At 34.7% G+C, this 20,635-nt stretch overlaps 2 protein-coding genes across 4 annotated transcripts in view; one reads left to right on the top strand and one right to left on the bottom strand.

The window, feature by feature from the left end:
• The window catches only part of LOC100744780, a 132,604-nt gene that overhangs the window by 102,879 nt on the left and 9,090 nt on the right, over window positions 1–20,635 (bottom strand). The window lies entirely within an intron of this gene.
• LOC112213082 lies at window positions 6,258–8,717 on the top strand. The gene is made up of 3 exons (XM_024368638.2): window positions 6,258–8,151; window positions 8,291–8,484; window positions 8,577–8,717. Exons 1-3 carry the CDS (start codon window positions 7,455–7,457, stop codon window positions 8,637–8,639), a joined length of 954 nt encoding a protein of 317 aa, XP_024224406.1. The 5' UTR covers window positions 6,258–7,454; the 3' UTR covers window positions 8,640–8,717.

The raw sequence follows: 20,635 nt of genomic DNA, 5'->3' as shown, positions 1-20,635 counted from the left end.
GGTTTGAATTGAGAAAAAGGTAGAAGAAGCTTCCATTCGTTATCAGGGTAAAAGCGAGATTTCTTGGATATGTTTGGAAGGTAAGAAGATGAAAAAATGAAATTTTTATGCAAGCGTAGTTGAAAGAGATTCTGTGGGAGGTTATTTTTTATCTTGGTATTGAGCGTTAAAAGTTTAGTTTGAGTTCTAATTAAAATTGTTAAAATATGTTTGAAGAAGAATATTTTCTATGCTTCTTCGAGGTGTATCTTGCCTTGAATTAAAGAATAGGACGAAAAAGCGACCGGAATATGAAAAGATGAAAGGGTAAAATTGTAAGAAAAATGTAGCCGAAAGAAGTTCTGTGAGAGACCGTTTCCTTCCTTAATAACGAGTATCAAAAATTTATCCTGAATCTTAATTGAAAATGTTTAATATATTTGAAGAAGATTATTGTTTATTATTTTGTAAGATGGTTAGTTGATTTTATTTTAGAATTAATAATTATTTGAGAACGATGATGGGAAATAAAACTAATTAGATTCTAACTTGCACTGAATTCACGTATATCCATCGTATTAGAGAATCTTTTGTGTAAAGCATCTTTAATATACAGTAGATTAAAAATTTCGCGAATATTATTCTTTAGAAACCAATTTCTTACTTATTAATTGCCTGTTTAAATCTGCAGTCTAATTAATTAAATTATTATGACTTAAAATATTAAATATGGACTTTCCTGATTAGTTTCAAATCTATATAATTCCATACAGCTTTCGTCAATTAATGAATTAAGTAATGAACGAATAAGAGAAGAAAAGCAAAGCTTGATTTGGATAACGAAATATGAGCCCATAAAAGGGAATATAAACGAGAATAAACTTAGGAAAATGTTATTTTCTCCTTACGTAAAGAGAAACCATCAGAAACTTAATATCGAACCTCGCTTTCGGTACATTGTCAACCAGTGGCATGAAAACACGATTAAGATGTGTAAGTAATTCGGACTGAGATCGGTCGAATGCTTCGCAACGAATGAATATAAAATGGAGATGACAGAAGCAGAGAAAGAAGATAGCGAAGTGTGAAAATCGGAGGTAAGGAGCTTAAAATTCGCGGCGTTCCTCCGATGAAATGGAGAGAATGAAAATCAGTGAAATAAATCATTATGAATGTATTTGTTCGACAGAAGGATCGCAATAATCAGAATACATATATTTTTATTTAATAAAATATAAGAAAAGAAAATGATAAATACCAATTAAATAAATAATAGATAACAATCTTTTGCTGTAAAACCACGATTATCAGAACGCCAATTAATGAAACAGTCTTTTGTTGAAACATTAACGGAAGGCTACATTTCTATCCGAAAGCTTTCGTTTCGTATCGGAGATACTCGATTATAGTGTGTACATTATTGTACATTCGCCGAGAAGAATTTCAATGCATCAAGTAAGATTTTAACCCTTCGTTCAGGAAGGGTGATCGACGTGGTAATTCCAGGTTTGGTGGAGCCATTTTTCGCCTCGGGGATTTAAGGATTTTCCACTTATATGAGCACGCCTCCGAAACTTTCCCCGCCGATAACACATTGAGTGGTTTGTAAGCTAAAAAGTTTTCGAGCATTCATCACGTTCCAGGGCCGTATCGATGGTTCCATTAAAGGGTAAGATTAAAAAATGTTTTCATTCCGATAAAACTGGAAGAGTTTGATTTTCCAGCGAAGAAACGTAAATCATCCGTAACAAATATAGACTCAATGATTGTTATTGATTTTTACCTTATTTTTGCTAACACGGTGTTCGTTACTAAATTTTTATTATAATAAATATGGGATAAATTACCTTATAATGTCTACATTTTTATTTTAAAATAAATACATTACAATTGAAAAACTAAATGGAGGGACGAAATACTTTTTTATTTTTACGTATTTAATTAAGTAACGTAAGCTATATAGAAGCATCAATCATAAGATTTTCCTTTCTATACGACCATGAATTAGCAGGTTCCAGCTCTAATCTTTTAGCCTTTGTGACGCTTCTGTACGAGTTTACGTTCGAAAGCGTCGATTACTATAATTTTATCTACAGATGTTCTTTTATTAGAAGTAACGTTTTTCTGTCTACGAAACTTGCTAATCTCAGCTCAGGTAATAATTGACGTTCCGAGAAAAATAGCAGACAATATCTATAGCCGCTTCCTTGTGGTTCTTGCGGTTTCAGAATTGCTAGATTATTAAACTAAATAATTCTATTACATAAGATGTCTTCACAATAATCCTATATAATAATGCTAATCTATACACATAAATTTCATTTTGCAGATACTTTCGCTTTTACTTTTATGCACTTAAAGCTCTTTACTTTAAAATCAATTACTTTACTTTAAAATCAATACGTACATTTGTTTACCTACTAGTAAATTACTTTACGCATAAAAATAATACAAATATTAATAATATAAATCTCTATAAATTTATTTTCCTACTATAACCTTCAAGATAAGTTCATTTGCATCAAACGAAAAAGCTTCAACCACTAAATTATCATATTTGTCACAATTGTTGCTAAAATTATGTAGCAACGATAATTAATCATTTCTTCTATTAATTGCCTCGTTATTCTTCATCTCTACATCACAACATAATTATCTAATACAAAAGAATACCTGTAAAACGATAAGAAGTATTCTACATCGCTATTATTAAGCTTCAACCCCTTCGATTTCTCAAGGGATAATAAATCTAACGCAAACACGTATCCCAATACACAAACAGTGGGCTAAAAGAGAATAGCAAAGAGGTGTCTGTAGGACACAGCCAGAGATGGCATAAGCTCTATCTTTTCTTGTGGGACATATCGTGTCTCGCGGGATTACGCGCGTTTTCAAGGGGGTGCGCTCGCGCGAATTTTTTGACGATGCACCTGTGCTCCGAGTATCGAATGTTGGCCAGTTGCGCATCGCGATTGCGATCTTCGGGAAAAACTCGTCGAACCGGTCACGCGTAAAATATTACGAGCTCTTCTGACAAGAGGACCAAGCGGCGGCAAAGTGGTCGCACCAGCATGAAGTTGCGGTGACGCGGTCCACTCGCGATCGATCTTTCTTTTGTGATATCGAATGCATAGAAACGTTTTGTGCTCGCGACCAACGCACGCCTCGCATTCCTCTAGCACGGATAAACAATTTCATTCGCGAGACAATGTTGATACTTTGTGACACTGGATCGTCTTATGGCGGTTCTTAGCATTCTGCGGTGTTTTTAGGAAATTTCAACGCTCTAGGTTGTAGGGAAATTAAAATTTTAAGTAAAATGTGTAGAGTATGTACAGAGAAATATGTATTGTACATTTGATATAATTTGATAAATATGTTTGATAAAAGAGATTGAGATTTTTTATTTATTTCAATCTTCAACTCTAGCATCGTTGGGCCATAACGATAATTCGGACGTTTTTCTGTATTTGGGTCGAATTAGGATGTAATTTTGGGATACTTTGTTTATGTACATACTAACAATGATGCACATGCAAATTTTCATTCTTAAATTTCTTTGCTAAGAATTTTTATTTTTAGTGGAAAAAGTCTTGAACTTTCAATTCGATATCTTAATTTATCTTATATAAAATAGAGCGAATCAGATGATTGATTCATTCCGTTAACGTGTCTTATCGGTAATTGATATTCTTAGGTTCATGTGTGTTATTATATTATCATAATTGATATATTAAATTTCCAAATTCGCTTTTCGTCGTTTTGGAAGCGAATTAGTTAAAATTAGATATTGATACACCAAAAGACAAGCAAATGCGTGACAACTAAATGATTGACATGAAAAGTACTAAGTGATATTGCATTCGGTATGTCATCGTGCACGCAATAATTCAGCATCGCGTAGATTAACTTTGCACGAAACAGGTCAAACAGGTGGAATAAGTAGCTTCGAGCGTGCGTGATGTTTGAGTAAAGACCGCAATCAAGCTACGATTAAACCTACTTAGTGAAAATGAGCTTATATTCTCATTCTATAAATTACGAAACTTGTAAAAACAACAACGAACACTGATTTTTAATACGTTCGCGAGGATTTGGTTATTTAGTTATTTTCAACCTCATTCTACGTTCTTCTGACATAATATTTAATTAAGCCAAGTATTGCATCTTTTAATTAACTGGAGAATACATTAACGTATTTTAGTTCGATTAATGTTACCCTAAGTGTCATTATTAGGTAATATACATTTCATTCTATTGTTCGAGAACGTAGACCAAGCTAGCCTGTATCTTCCAGTTGATCATTCACAAAAAAAGAATAGAGCTAGTTTCTAAATACCAGGTTATCCTTCCGCAGTACCATACAATTTTCTGTCTTCTTATACTACTTTCCTTCCTACACGAAACAGTGAAAAAATGAAAAGTAAAAATAAGATCCAACAAATTGGACCAATCTTTAGAACATCCTTCTCGAGAAAAGAAACGCTACATTTTATTTAAAAACCTACATGATATTGATAAACGTATAATGGTGTACTTATAAATAGGGAAACACGTACATATAAATTCATTTAATTCTATTATGAAACACGTTACATTTTTTACATTTTGAAGCACTCTGAGTAGAGATATACTTTCAAATTTTTGTTTCGTGCAACTAAGTTAATGTGAATTTAAAATAAGGACTTTCTCTATTTGCATACTCACCATTGTTTATTATCTACAATCAACAGAAAAACATGCATCGAATGCTAATACAAAGGCGACGCCCAGTTTTGACTGTACAAACACACACAGACAACAAAATTCAGTCTAAATTCAACGCTGACCGTAACGTACTACGCTTTTATAAACCTGACGATGATAGTACGAAAGAATGCTGACGTTCGTGATGATAATACACAGCCTCCTGATTATCGTGCTGTCCGAAGGCTCCGCGAGGTCGCTTGAGTTACGTCGTAATGATGGCCAACCAACGAACCGGTTGTGGCCCTGGCCCTGGCCCTGGCCCTGCCACTGCACTTATTTGGCCCCTAACCCGATCCAACCAGACGAAAGCAAGGAGAAAAAAAACATGGAGGAACCCACAAAACTGAACCACACACCTGGTCCAAGGATGAAAGTGCGAAACGCGCGAGAGGCCAGGCATCGTGAACACAAGAACGCCAACACGAAATTCGTAATTTACGAAACGACCATGAAAGATTCTGTAATCGCCGACTATCGAGGGAAGGTTCGAGCGTTTTCTGGCGTGAAGTGGAAAGGTGAGAAGGGTCTTCCAAAAATCGACGACGAAATGATTGGTGTTTGATTTCGAAAAGACGAAGTGAGGTTAAAACGATCTCCTTTGAAGTAAATACGAAGTTGTAACGAGTCACGAAGTTGTTACTACATCGTGGATACTTACGCATTTATGGGAAATTTGAGGAAAAAATTCTTTACTTCTATCATACTTAATTATTGACAGAAAAGGCTGACAAAAGTACAGCAAAACTACACGAGAAGATGTAATAAGCACTCGATGATCGAAGTAGGAAAGGTCTAAATGCTATATATTATACTTCAGAGTATAACATAAAACGTACTCTAAGTACGTCTACAAAAAAAGTAATTCGCAAAGTGCGGGGTACTTACTTGATAAAAAAAAGGCAATGAGCTGCAGCTACACTGCAGCTACTGTAATTTTTATATCAGAAAATAAACATTCCTATCCTAAACGATATCCTATAATTTACACCTGGTTATAAACGTAACGCAAGAAAAGATTAGCATTTATCTAACTCCTTTCTCTCACGTATCTTCCGACCTTGAATTCGACGTATCCTTTCACGAGTCGCGATTCAAGAAGAACCTGAGCATCCCGCGAACTCTCCTTTCCTCGCGAAAATGCATCCATTGTTAACATACAATAGGTGAAACAGTCAAATCGTCCCACTTTCGAAGGAAAGATCGTCGCGAATGTTCTTCGTGTACAAATTCGACGACAAATCCATCAGGGCCAAATATTCACCGATATTACACACATGGCCATTTGCCAACAATGAGAGACAGCATCGACTCTCTTCTCTTCTAAAGACATCTCTTATTGCAATATGCAGTCGAATGCGAGGCTATATTTTCTCTGTCCCGTTCTGTTCGGCTGTACGATTCTCTTTCTCTCAACGGATAAATGTGTCGGACGAGACATGATTTACTCGTGCAGAACTATTTTCGTCACTGGTTGTCGAGTCGTTACTGGCAGGAGAACGAATCTCCTCAAGTCGCGGTGTCAGGGTCAAGGGTTCCGCCGCGGTATATTCTGCGCGATGAACGCTAGAACGCAATGGACAAAGCCGACTCGATGATACACCGATCGATATTTTAACGAAACATACCGAGAAATGAACATTTTAAAATTAAACGAATTAATTTCATTTTCTAGAAATTACTCGATTTTAATTCGTAGCATACGATGAGCGCTAGACTTTTCAGAAACCACACTTCGATCAATATCGCGACGATATATACCGTGATACGAATCAGTTGGAAGTTAAACAGACGAATTCGATTTTTTGTAAATTTCCATTTTGAATAATAGTAAAACACGTAGCGTTTTATTAAGATCCTGTTACACGAGCACTATACGCTAGCAACTTAATGGCTTTTAAAAGAGCATAAAATTCTAGCTCTCAGATTGTATACCATTCAGCACGCAAGTCAACAGCAAAGGAATAATACCTACTCTTATGTATTGAAAGTGAAGCTGAAAAATAAGAAGAAGAAGGAGCTTTCTAAAAACCATGCAACTGAAGAACTGTGTTATACGAGGATCATCGCTGACTCTAATTTTCGACCACGTTATACGAATCTTCGTGTAATACGAGTAATTCAAAGAATATTCAAGAAATATATATAATGTTACCAGGATAACTGAATAAATTGCGACTATATGGCAATTTCTGGCCACGAATCTTCGCGTGATACAAGTCGATATAAGAAAACTGAATATATCAGATTTCTGGAAGTCAGTGTGAAAATTTAAATATATCAAAAGCTATAGAATAAACTATACCACAATTCACAGTGGACATTAAACGGTAATAATACCACGTTTAATTTCACCTCAGAAACAAGGAGCACTTAATAAAATGAGAATATCGCGTGTCAACCAACCTCATGGTCAATCCACAGCAGCTCTCCCATGTTGTCTCTGAATAGTAAATTCCCAAGTGGGAGTGGAAATGAAAAATATTAAAAACGAGACCTCTATCTACTGTTCTTCCTGTTCTTCAGTGTTAACTCGACTCGTGAATAGACGCATACCCGTTGATTTCATCCTCCAAACATCGTGTTCGAACAACTCGCGAGTGATGAAACTCGAAAAATCCCGCCATTTCTTAACAGGCACGTAATGACGTTGATCAAATTTTAACAAAGTCAAGTTAAGCCTTCAGTTTCAAGCAAGTTTCACGTACAAACGTCGAACGACAGAATAAATGGAAACACCAAATTTGTCGCATTTTCTAAACGTGGAAGTAATTCCTGTTATGACCACGAAGTCACCAAGGGGAAGCCCCACGAAAATCAATGTCATCACTCTAAGTATCCCGCTATCTGACGCACGACTGATAAATCTGATATTATTAATTCTGGGAACCAGTCTGAATTTTTTAATTATACTAGTGATCGTTTCTAAATCGTCCACGAGAACGTCTTCGAATTTTTACATCATAAGCTTTGCATGTTCAAACATGGTGATATTAATCGAACCACTGGAAGAGGTACTTAAATGGTTCTTCGACATAAACATGAAATTAAACATGGATTACGTGCTAATGATCAGCTTTGATGTTTCTATTATCACATTTTCGGTTTTGGTATTCATGTTGTATATTAGTATCTTTCAAGATCACGTCTATTTTGGACACGTGGTATTAAAGAAAAAAAATGCTATTAAAGGTATTGTGTTGATTTGGTGTTCGTGCATTATTTCACTTGCTATTGGGCTCCATATATATGACTTTTTTGAAGAGGATATGGCGGATATTTACGTGTGTTTCACGTTCATGTTTATCACTATGCCGTTGATCGCATCAATTGCTTTAGGCTCTCTAATTATTTACGAATTGTATATATTAAGAAAAATCGAGGGATGGTGGAGAATGAAGAAGCTAAAGCACTATATTATGTTAGGTCAGTAAATTGGGTGTCAGGTTATAATTCTATAAGTCAATGTAAAAATTGTGAGAGACGAAAGATTGAAATTTCAGTGTCTAATTAATCGTAAATTAATTTTTTTCACATATTTAAAAGTAAAAACAAATCTTTTCAGTGGTTATCGGAGTCGCTTTCCTGTTGATACGAACGCCATATCGACTGGCTAGAGCGATCAATTTCTTACTGCCTAAGGCATCGTGCTGCACGGACGACAAGAGAGAGGGACTCTATTTCATGGCCAAGACGTACCCCACTATTTTCTCGCTAATCTACATTGTATTATCGAATGAATTTCACGAAATCTTTGAGGTTTGTTTCGTTAACATGTTTAGAATTATAATTTATTAAACATCTAGATAAAAATTTGGGATATTTAACAATCTAAATATTTTTAATAACAGGCGATCCGAAAAAGTCGATGGCACAAATCGTCCAGAGAAACTATTCATCAAGTTGTTGCTTAACTAACAGAAAGGTTATCATTATTATTATTATATCATGGTATTTAATTTGATAAAATTAAATAAATTTCAATACATGAACTTATATCTTTTACCATACTGTACGTATATATTCTCTCTTAATTCGAATAATAGATTCGTAAATAGGAGAGCGTAACGATCTATTTGTCGGAGCGAAGATTAATATAGAAACGTCGTGTTTGATATTTTCACCCGAGCTAAGTAACACTAGCATCAAAAAATTTATTTATAGTACACACAGTGCGTCATTCCTGCGTGAATTACTCAAAAGCTCAAAGTGCTGCTCTCAAACATGAAAGACGTGCTTTGTGTACAAAGTTGGACTTAAAACATACGCCACGAGATTGATACTCATAACACAGTGAGAACAAGAGTACCTCCAAACTCTTGAATATTAACTTACACCTAGCAAAAACATGCATCATGACCAAATTAAAAAAGAGTAAGGATCTTATAGCATCTTAAAACGTCTTAGAGAGCAAAGAAAAACTCGTAGTGACACTTAAGAAATTTGAAGATAATGATGATTCAAAACAAATAAAAGAAAACAATTCTTTTAACGATTAATTCCCTCAAGCAAGTGTTGCAAGCTTACAAGTGAAATTGAAGATTTCAGCAAACATGAAAAACGAAATCCTAACGGAACGAATAATACAATTATGGAATCATTACTTTTCTTCTATTAAATCTCATTTATTCAAATAGAATTCGAGAAAATTATAAATCTATTTCAACATTTAAGGATCTTAAACTTTTTCGATTGCATATTTTTCATCTGTAACCTTCATTGGCAAGGGCTAAAGCTCATATAGTTAAAATTAATGTATCTTTAATGATCTTTAACTTCGTATTTATATGTGGAAGTTCTTGATTCCTAAAGGAAGATCTGATTAACAAGTTGAAGTAATTGACAAGACAACCATCGATTCTAAGAACATTTTCTACCTACTACGCAAAGGAGCAAGCAAGGGTAAACGAAATTTGCGCTCACGTTCTTCGACAGGACAAGAGAAGCTTTTGTGTCGCAGTCGCAAAGTCGTGAATTCATTGCGCTCTCTGTATGCAAATTCGCTTCCCTTTGGGCGCGTCGAGTGCATAAGTCGATGGAGAGTTGCACTTACGTGTTCGGCTCGAACAACTACATGCGCTTTATATCTGCCAGATTGTCGAGAAAAAGACCCGCGAGTACCAACCATAATCTGTTGGTCGCGCACAATCGTTTCGAACGTTTCGATTGTTAGCCAGTTACGATAGCGACACGTCCAAACTTACACGTTCTGTTCGTTTAAATGAACACGAGCAGACGGTTGAATGTGTATCACATTGTACGCTGTATCGAACATTCTGCGTCATTCCTTGTAAATTTGTGAACTTTTAGTGTACAAAATGAGTCACTTGAAATCGTATGTCTTTTATTAAAAGAAAGGTATTTCAAGAAGAATCAAGCAAGTGAAATTTTATTTACACCAAGGTGTTTTGGATATTGTTTCATGAAAGTGTACCACTTCCCTGTGTACATGTATACGTATCGCAAGTCAGTAAATTTGCTTGCAATAAGCTAAACGCTTAACTAAAGCAAAATGTATAGTTCCATTTATAAATACAAAGATCATATAGACAAGACTTACGCCCATAATAAAATGTCCTCTTTGAAACAGAGCTTTTATAATTCATGTATCTTTTAACATACTACAGGAATAAAAAAGATGATTGTATAAAAAGATTTTAACGAGACATCGTTTGATATGTATTGTACCGAATGCTGGCATTAAACGAATAATTATTTCTAATTTCTAATATGAAAATTTCAAGTAACTTATCTATTACGTATGTGATACACTATAACATTACTATCGGGAAACGAACTTTAATTGCAAAATAAAACCGCACTTGGAACAAATTATACAAATTATACAAAATATTAATTAGGAAGTATTACGATATAAAAATGCATCGTTGAAAAAATTGAACAATTTTTATTAATCTAATCAACAGTAATAAAATTTAACTTACATCAAGAAGGACGATCCTATATCACAAAATGCAAAGGCAACCATTTTATCTTTGGTGAAAAACTGCACGTTTCGTGAAAATCTTAAGCTTTTTCTCGTTTGTCGCTCATACCACGCAACAACTCGTGGAGAACATAGCAGACATTCTTGCAACATAACCAGATGCAACTTACTATAGTTAAATTCAATTAAGCGGAACGCGGTAAGTGTTTGAGAAAATAGGACATCGTTTGTCAAATCAAGGATAAATCCGATTTCGTAGCCACAGGATTCACCTTCTCACAGTCCCCCGATAATTAGAAATTCCTCTCACATCGCGTTTCCTATTCCAAGCTTTAGTGATTCTGCAGCTATATCGAGACAAGCACTGTCGGTGTTACACGTGTGCACGTGTGCAGTTATGTGTGTAGCAAATACACGATTATCGAACGCGAAAGAAACTACATACCTACGAATGGAGATGCAGCGTACGTGTCGTCGGTACCGAAGAAAAAGAAGACCTCGAAGAAACAGGAAATCAGTGGAGCGGAAAACCATCCTACCAGACGGCACTTCCGGCACGGTTTTTCGGTCAACTTAACGCCCCTTGCTGATCGATATTGATCGTTTGGCGTTGATTATAAGTCTCTCTTACTGGCAATGAAAATGTAGTTTAATAAAGAATTAATGTGCCTAATTTTGAGATTAGGAATAAAATATTTCAATATTTTGAAAATATGGTCCTTAAATTAATTTTATATTGAGTACTATGATTTTTGGTCCACGGATAATATTCAAGGCAAATATTTAATATTATCTTATGGAAATATGGAAATTTTGAAGAAGATTAATTTGTAAAACTAATCGCTTTGGGTTTATCATTTTAAAATATTTCATTGGAAAACATCCTATTAAATCAGAGAGAAGAAACAAAACGTGGATACGTAGATGTTTACTACGGTAACTCGAGATAAGAAACATAGAATTTAACAAATTTGAAAATTTTTTTAAATTAATATTACTTCAAGTGACACAACTATGTTAAGTATATTCAAAGATAAAAGTTACGTGAAATATTTGATAGTATTTTTAGAAAACTTTAAAAAAGATGAATACGTAAACTCAGAGATCTGAAAATGTACTCGATGTTATTTTTTGATATTCGATACTCTGCCTTCATACGAAATTAATTTGCAAGGTTAGTCGTATGGAGCTCGTCATTCCAACTCCTCGCTTCATTGGTAAAAATTCCACTAGTCAAAGAAAAGGAACAGAACACAGACGAGTGTTTACAATGGACGGAATGCCGCGTGCGATGAAAAAATAACGACGAACGAAGCTAGCTGTTTGTCCCTTCAATGTTCAACGATAAACGTGTCTCGAAAGAACAACGTGATGAAGCTTCGAAATTTATTTCTCAATAACGATAAGTTATATTCTCAATAATAAGTTCTATCTAAATTCCATTGTTCCAAACTTCATTTTTATGCAAGAGGGGAAAAAAATACATATCTATACACCGGTGACGAGAGAAAGATCGTTCTTAAGGAGTTACATTAGTAGCTAATTTCACCGAGTACTGTACGATCTCACGGTTGATATATTTGTGAAGATCCTACAAAGCGCATAATAAGAGAAGGCTAGGAAAAGAGTTCTCCATAACGTGAGATACTCGACCTAAAGAAAGTTACACTTTGTAATATAGGTCAGTATTTAACTTTCCCCTGTGGCTCTTCCTATTTACTGGCAGCGTTCGAAATTTTAAATTTGGCTCTGCCAAAATATTTTGAAAAAGTAGACATATCGAATGTTCATTGTGTAGAAAATAAGTGTTATTTATTTAACGTGACAATTTCTGTTGCTAATAATCGTACAATTTAATTTTTAAGAAAATATTATCAATCTTTTTGCAAGATTTCATTTAAAAAAAAATATATAATCTTGAAATAAAAAATGTAGGAACTTCTAACGTAAAAAATAATTCTATTAATATTTCTAATAATTCTATTTTTCAGCTAATCATAATTACGCTAAAAGTGGTACACGGTCGCATTCATTTTCTCTCGATAAGATCGTATCAGTACTATTTTACGAATACTTCTTTAAAGAAACTATTTCGCTGTAAAAATAACTTTGTAACATCGATATTATTCTATAAAAAAAAAATTGAAATTATCTTGAAGAATCTTTACTGAAGTTGCTATATGGAACAAAGCGATATCACATAGGCGTTCCGACCTCGAGGAACACCATACGAAAGAAGCAATGACGCGTACGTTGCATACTTACGACGCGGCGATGCGGTATCATGAAACAAATGGTATATCGATACGACAGCGCGGTGAGTTAAACGCATCGCGTTAACGTGTGAATGAGATGGTCAAGTCGGTGAAACGCATACGGATAGAAACTTCATTCATGGCCTTCGACGGAAAAAGCATCGCCACCACGTCGATTACAATCGCAAGGAGAGAGCCTCGAGGGGATCGAAACACACGCATCTTTGTCGAACTTTTTACACCGCGAGAAAGTTGAAAAGTTACACGATACAAAATTCAAACGCTCCGCAATCTCCGTGATCGGAATTCAAACTTATTTTTCCATCCCACGTTTCATTTCCGACAGACGAAAGCATTTCGTCGACGTGGAAACTTTTATTATATATACGCCACTGATTTCTTCTCCTTATATCCGTTTCTTTTAACTCGAATACAGAGTTAACAATTTTTATAAAGTGAAAACATCGTGTATTATATAATGACTTGAAAAGAAAAATTCGATTCTGATATCCTGATATTAAGAACATAATTTGATTTACCTATATCGGAAGACTCTTTTAGCAAAGATCACAGCTTGTATCAAATATGCGAGACACAAATCCACTGTGCACACCTTCGTGCCGTAATTTAACCCACCCTTTGTTTGCATGCTGGCGCAGTTAAACAAGCATGCCTTGATGTATGCAGATCATGAGAAAATATTTTGTCAAGTGCAAGTACCTATCGTCTCTTGAAAAACCGATAAACATTACATATATACAAACTTTCTAAATGAGTACACTCACATAGATTATATAGATTACATTAAAAAAAGAAAAAAACTGCAACAACATTTTCATCGATAAACTTGATAAAAAAAAGGTTCATTCGATTTAATCATACGGCGCAAAATAATAATAAATAATTAGCCCGTGGATATGTTTCGACGTGAAATGATATTTTCCAATTCTTTCCCACACATCTAACTTTCGATTATCGTAAAAATGAGTATAAATTCATCGCCGATATAAACGATGAAGAGATTTCGTTCATAAATGTAAAACACCTTTCATATCTGCAATTTCAATCTACGATTCGTGATTACATAGCGGAAAATGAAAAGTCAACGCCCATGGGTTCGATTATCTCTTTTACCACATTCAAGGTTCATATTTCGCTATGTAAAACAGAAGACATCGATTGTCGGATCTCAAAACGAGCGTTTCAGTACCCGGGAAACGTGTTTCCCAAAAAAAGTAATGTTTCTGATTGAAACGTTAATTCCTGTTCGAAGCACGAAGGATCGTAAATCGCGGTTGTCTCGCGAAGCGACGAGGAGATCGTGGAATACGAGAACGTTCTGAGTTAAATCGTGAAATGGTCGCGCTATGCTAAGCTCTATCGTGAAGAAGTTTGGACGAATCGGATTATCGTCGGTGGAAATCAGCATAAAAAGGTGAATTAGTCTTCCTACAACTTCTTAACCGTGTACGGTTGCTTTTATGTAAAACCAGATGAATCAAGCTGATCATATGACCGAATGAAGTTTGTCATTTGCCACTATCTCTATCTTGAATATCCATATTGCTGATTGTTGAAGCTTTAGAACAAACTATATTCCGGTTTATTTATGTATAAATTTATAAAGAAGAGCAGCTTTCTGTTTGTAGCTTAAAAAATTTGTAGCTTATTAATTGTCTCACTACATGTTATGAAATAAAAAAGGACTTGTTAAGTTGTTCATAGCAAATACGTTCTTTCCGGTAAGAACGTAGCAATAAACTCAAACAGAAGGAAATTGATCACTAGATAATCAAATTTTCTAATTTACTCAACACAACGAACACTTTTAAGTAATAAATCGACTCCTAGGTCAATTGGCAAAATCAATAAAGAATATCACAATTAATAAACAAGATATTAATATCATTAGTATCTATATTCAACCGCTCTATAACGCGAAACAATTAAAAGTTACTGATTTCTCCAGCAATGGGCGAACAACTAAAAAATCCATTCACGACAAGCACCAGCACGCAAGTTAATTTTTTACGAAATAACCGGCTGTTACGCGGTACTTCAATTAAAAACTAGTCACCCTTCCATCGGCGCGTACATAGAAAATAGGGTTGGTGAATGAGATCGAGGAGTATTCTGCTCAGTCGCTCGAAGGCGGTTGAATAATATCGCGTATTAAAATCACTCCAGACCTATCCCACGTGAAGGGTTTCAGAGGCCGTGTCTTCCACAAAGCTCTCGGTGCGACGATCGATGCACTTTCACGACACCCTATATGCAACGGCAGCCGGAGGCGATGCCGCGATGCGTGGGTGGGCGTCTCGCAACGAGGGAGCACAGGCGTCTCGACAAAGTCGGGGTGAACGTCGGTGGAGACCCTGCGCGGATTCTTTGCCCAAAACAATCTCGTCGTTGAGTCAGAGCCCTGTTTGGAAAGTAGAACGGACGGGCCTAGTTACCTCGACTATTTAAACACGACGGTGCGCCGTGGACGCTACGCGTAACCCTCTTTGTGTGCCCCATAAGCCGTACCACCGTGTATTCGACTGTGCTCGTGATTTATACGTCGTTGGGGATTTTATTTGGTCGAGTTTATTGCGTAGGCTTATAGAAAGCTAAAGGTTGAAGGCCATAAGTACGTGGTTCATATTTCAAATATCCTGGACTTTCCTTAGTGAAATGTTAATTCCGGGAACTCTTGATTGTAACTTTAACGCTTTACAGCGCCACGTATATAAGGTATGAAAGTTGTGTGAATTTCCCAGAAGCCGAAATGATCAACCTCACTTTCTATAAATTTCGCGATTTCATTGCTCGCATTAATATTCAATTCTCAGAGAACTGACTTACTTCCACAAGACTGTTTATTACAATGTACGTAGCATCGATAATATTAAATTCTGAAATAAATTTTAAAATTAATATTGGTAATTTTAATAAACAGTATTATAGCATCATAAGGCATACAATCGACCTTCTCTGGAATTGAACAGTGTATTTTTCAAGGAATTATTTTATGTACTTGTTATCGTAATATTTTATCAGAGTAATATATCTTTTATTTATATTATTACATTATTGCCTGTACAACCCGTTTGTTACAACTATTAATTCCAATTCCTCTTATCAAAATCGAAAATGATAATTAGCAGTGATCTATTTTTGTCGAGTAAAAAATCCAGTTATAGAGGGTCAATGATAAGAAATTCGACCTACAAAGAGCGTATTCGTTATCAATGGATACTTGACAGGGATTAATATCTTCGTTATTGAGAAGATCAATAATAATAATGGATAAAAGAACAGGTTTGGCAGACTGGAGGTTTATAATACCAGCTATACTAGATTTTTTATGGAAGATAAATCTCGCGATAATTATACCGTATGCAAAAGTGCAGAAATAAATCTGCGTTCAAAGCATTTAAGTATGACTATTTCTAACCATGTGCAAACTTCCAACAAGCCACGTAATCTTTTTCACATTTCACGGCGCCAATGTTGCAATAATTTGATTGCGCGTCTGTATTGGTACACCAATGGTCATTTTACCCATGATCCAACTTGAAATAAATGAGAAATACAATTTTAAATCAAAATAACCTACGATATTGAAATACTCACATAATATTGAATTTAAGATAATCACGATAACATACATATACCTGCGATTAATACATATACTCTGGTAGACCTACAAAGAAAGGAATTATACGTACAAGTCGTTTAATCTACATCTTAGTACGCGTGCTATCACACAGAGTATTCAACTTCTTCCAGAAGAGAATACAAACTTATCGTAATCTGAATCAAAACGTTCTCAAGGAAATTGCAAACCAGCTGTTCGCCATGCTATTTAATAATCAAACGCTAGTCAAGAAGGAATGTCCGCAATAAAATGTACGCTCTATCTCTAATAAGGAGAAATAACCAACATTTAAGTTATTCATACACTTGGAGAAACGTAACGTACGTTTACTACTTCGGTTCATTTATAATTGATTTGAACGGAAGTTGAAGTATTATTTCCATTTTTATATCGTGAGGTATAAACTTAGTATTAAAATGAGCAATTAAATAACAAACGATGAATTCGATAAAAAATCTGCCAATTAATATGTCCCAAGCAGATTACAGAAAACTGTAACCTTATTATACCAGACCCTCTTGCGCAATAACAAGTTTAGTAAATTAGTAAATTAAGAGATTATAAACTGCAGGTTATAGACCTTTTTATTATTGTACAATTTTACATGAAATAGGATAATCAGCCGATTGTAACGTTTACTATTTTTACTACTAGAAGTTCATTTATTATTACTATAACGCAAAATAATTTATTGATACTGAGTCATAACTTCGGTCTTGTAAAACGCAAATGTTAATTTTGCCACCAACTCCCGCGATATAGTCGTAAATATAGAGAACGACCACGGCATACAAATTGGGGGTTGCCAAAAAAAATGAGCACGATGTAAAATATGGGTCGCGTGGGTACAGAGCAAAAGGGCAAGAAGCAAAGTCGTGAAAATAGCGAACAAAGGTTGTACAGTCAAAACGGCGAAGATAAAGAGGAGGCAGAGGTCAGAGACAGACTAATAAGAAAAAATGCGACGAGGTAATGAGCAAGACAAAACTATAGTCGCTGTTATTAAAAGGGCAACAATGCGGAGGGCGCATAAATATTGATAGTAGAGTTTGCACGAGGGTCACGCAAAAGGAAAAAAAACGTGAACATCGTGAATAAAAGGAAGAAGCTAGGACTGTTGGTAGCTAAACGAGAAAACATGGTCGTCGCAGCGTCGAAATTGAAACCAGAGCAAGGAGCAAATAAAGGGTAATGGTGGTGAAAATGATACGCGAGAAACGAGTATTAAAATGATTAATACATCACGGACAAATTTCGAGAGAAACAACACGGAATGAAGCAACGGAATATTCCGAACTGCTACGTGGGAGGACGAAGAGGACGAAAAAGAACTGCGATGAAAAATGATGGCTGTAAATAGGTTAAAGGTATAGGGCGTTGAGAAAGTTTTTTCGTGTCTTGTATCTTAAGGAGCATTCAACAGGACAGATCAATTTATTGTGTTATATCATGGAACGTTTCATAAGTAACGTTGCATATATGTAACGTTGATATATGTAACTTTGAAAAGTGTCAATTTTATCGTATTTTTTTAATGAATATTGTGTATTATCTATCACTTTTTGAAACTACGTTCGTTAATATTAATCATTTCTGTATTAATGCTACTTGTAATTTTCCTAATTTTAATTGTAGTCCTAAAACCAAATAAAAATCCAAGTGACGTACTGAAGTTTAAAACTGCATCGCTATAAAAAATGAAGAATGCAACTTACTGTGTTCTTGTAATCTCTGATTGTTTTATCGAATATTGAGATAGAATAACGATTAAAGAAATTATTTTATTTTCTATAGTATATAAAACCGAGAATTTTTATATCGAAGTATTTATATCATTATATTAATGTATTGAAAGCATTTCTTGTCGGAAATTTCAAAGTTTAATCTTGATTTCGGATCATATTCGACTTTTTACTAACAGATAAAGAATGAGTGGATACATGAAATACGAGTGTAAAGTTTGAAACGAGCGCAAATATTGAAATATATTTTTCGCCGAAATTTTTCCCACGATGTATTTTATCACTTCGTATTAAACAAACAATATTTCGATTAATTTCCGTTTCATAAATTGGAAAACTTTCTTCATATGTTAAACGGCTGCAAATCTGTATCTCAGAGAAATATCGTTTTTATTTCTTTCAAGAGTGCGCTCTATAAGTACCGAGAATTTCGAATACGTACTTCCTTTCGAATTTCTATTCCTTTGTACCTAATAAATATTATTTAACGTTGATAGAAAAATCTCGCTTGAACTACACTTTTTGTAATTTAAAAGTTTGCATATTGCCGATTTTCGTTTGCTTTAAGATAAGTTACCTGCATTATTATCGATATGATTCATACACATATAAACGTGTGCATCAGGGAATGTATAAACAGATGCATCGTATGCAGATAGAGGACGTTTTTCCCTTTCGCGTTTTGTATGCACGTGCAACAGAAAAAATGCAGTGTCGAACATGGCAAATGGTTCATTGTTCTCGCAAAGAGACAATAACGTGTGGGTCTTTCGGATCTCGTAGCTGACGAAATTCGTCGTTTAACAATGGAGTGGAAAAATTGAAAAACACTCGCGCCCAAAGAGATGATTAACGTTAATCTCCTTCTTTTTCGGAAGCATTCTCCTTCTACTTCGCATAATTGACACGAGTATTTATTAAGCGTGGCTTAATCATACGTTCGAGATACAATATCTTAAATAAATTTACTTCCACGTTCTTTGTTTACGATAAAAAAAATTTGCAAATATACTTGGGATTATTTCATTACTATTTACATTAGGTTTAACATTATTTATGTTGTATTAAGTTGATTCCTTATTATCGTATCAATAGAATTCCAAAGAAAAAATGAAGTTGGGGTTGAGTTTCTAACAAATACAAAGCTTTCCATACATTGCTCAACAGTAATTTAATAATTATTCTCTAGAAGGGCGCTCGAACATCGAATTGTCATTGAATCGATAAAGACTGTATGCGGGTAATGAACAAATTGAACAATGACAAACGAAGTTAATCAGCCTGTTAATTGCAGCGCGTGGACCAATGGTATTCTCTTCACTAGATATATAAATTCGTTACCAGTATGTATTTGTATTTGACTAACTTCATCAAAGATTAATTGCACGCGCGTGTATCGACACATGAATCGACAAAATGATATGTACATACTGTGGAATAATTCAGCTGTAAATTTACGATATCTCAATCTAGAACGATGAAACAGTCATATGGCATAATTACATACAACTATTCTCAAAAGATTAAATAATAAACAATACGTATATAACAGAAGACGATACTTATAAAATTCGTGATCAATTAAATGATTTTATCATAAATTTTCAAGCCTTAATGATAACACGTTTTAATGTTTGAAAGCAGATTTTACAGATTCTTCTCTTAACTCTTTCGAAATAACTTTCACAGAAGCTATCGCTTGTATAATTTTTCCTGCCATTTATTAAAACTAAAAGATTTATTGAAATATATAATCCTATTAAAAATATAATTCTACTGAATTACGTATTTCCTTTCTTTTACAAATCTGAATGTATATATATTATAGTATACACTATCATCTTGTTGCTTCCAATACAATTACAATATGTTGTCCATTGTTTCAAAAAAGAGGGGACTGTGTGTGCGCGTATTAAAGTTTAATTTTACCCAAGTTTCTTCAAATCTCCTTTATAGCGTCTTTTCTCACAATCTTTCGTAATCAATGAAAACGATCAATATCAAATAATAATCATCTTATCCATAAATCAACGGCTAATTTTTACATAACAGCAAAAGCAAAGCGAATAAAAAAGTTGATAGTACTAGATGTAGTGCTGCAAGGTTCAGTGACCTATCCGACAAACAAATGATGCTGATAGCGTAATGTCAAGACTACTATCACTTCGAAAGTCGTAAAAAGTGAGATGTCAATTGCCGCTGAACAAGAGGCGCAATAAACGAACGACACGAAGGTACCTTGGCGAAAGTGCAAGGTTAAATCGAATAAGATCGTCCCGCTGCACCAAATACTAGACGCAATTACGCGTCGCTTGTACGACAC

The sequence above is a fragment of the Bombus impatiens genome, unplaced genomic scaffold, assembly GCF_000188095.3.
Source record: "Bombus impatiens unplaced genomic scaffold, BIMP_2.2 scf_0466, whole genome shotgun sequence".
Lineage (NCBI taxonomy): Eukaryota > Metazoa > Arthropoda > Insecta > Hymenoptera > Apidae > Bombus > Bombus impatiens.
This window is presented reverse-complemented; position numbering and strand designations above follow the sequence as displayed.

Coding starts and splice junctions, on each gene's coding strand:
- LOC112213082 (XM_024368638.2), top strand. CDS start 7,455: ATGGAAACACCAAATTTGTCGCATTTTCTAAACGTGGAAGTAATTCCT. Junction 8,152..8,290: donor AAAGCACTATATTATGTTAG/GTCAGTAAATTG, acceptor AAATCTTTTCAG/TGGTTATCGGAGTCGCTTTC. Junction 8,485..8,576: donor AATTTCACGAAATCTTTGAG/GTTTGTTTCGTT, acceptor TTTTAATAACAG/GCGATCCGAAAAAGTCGATG.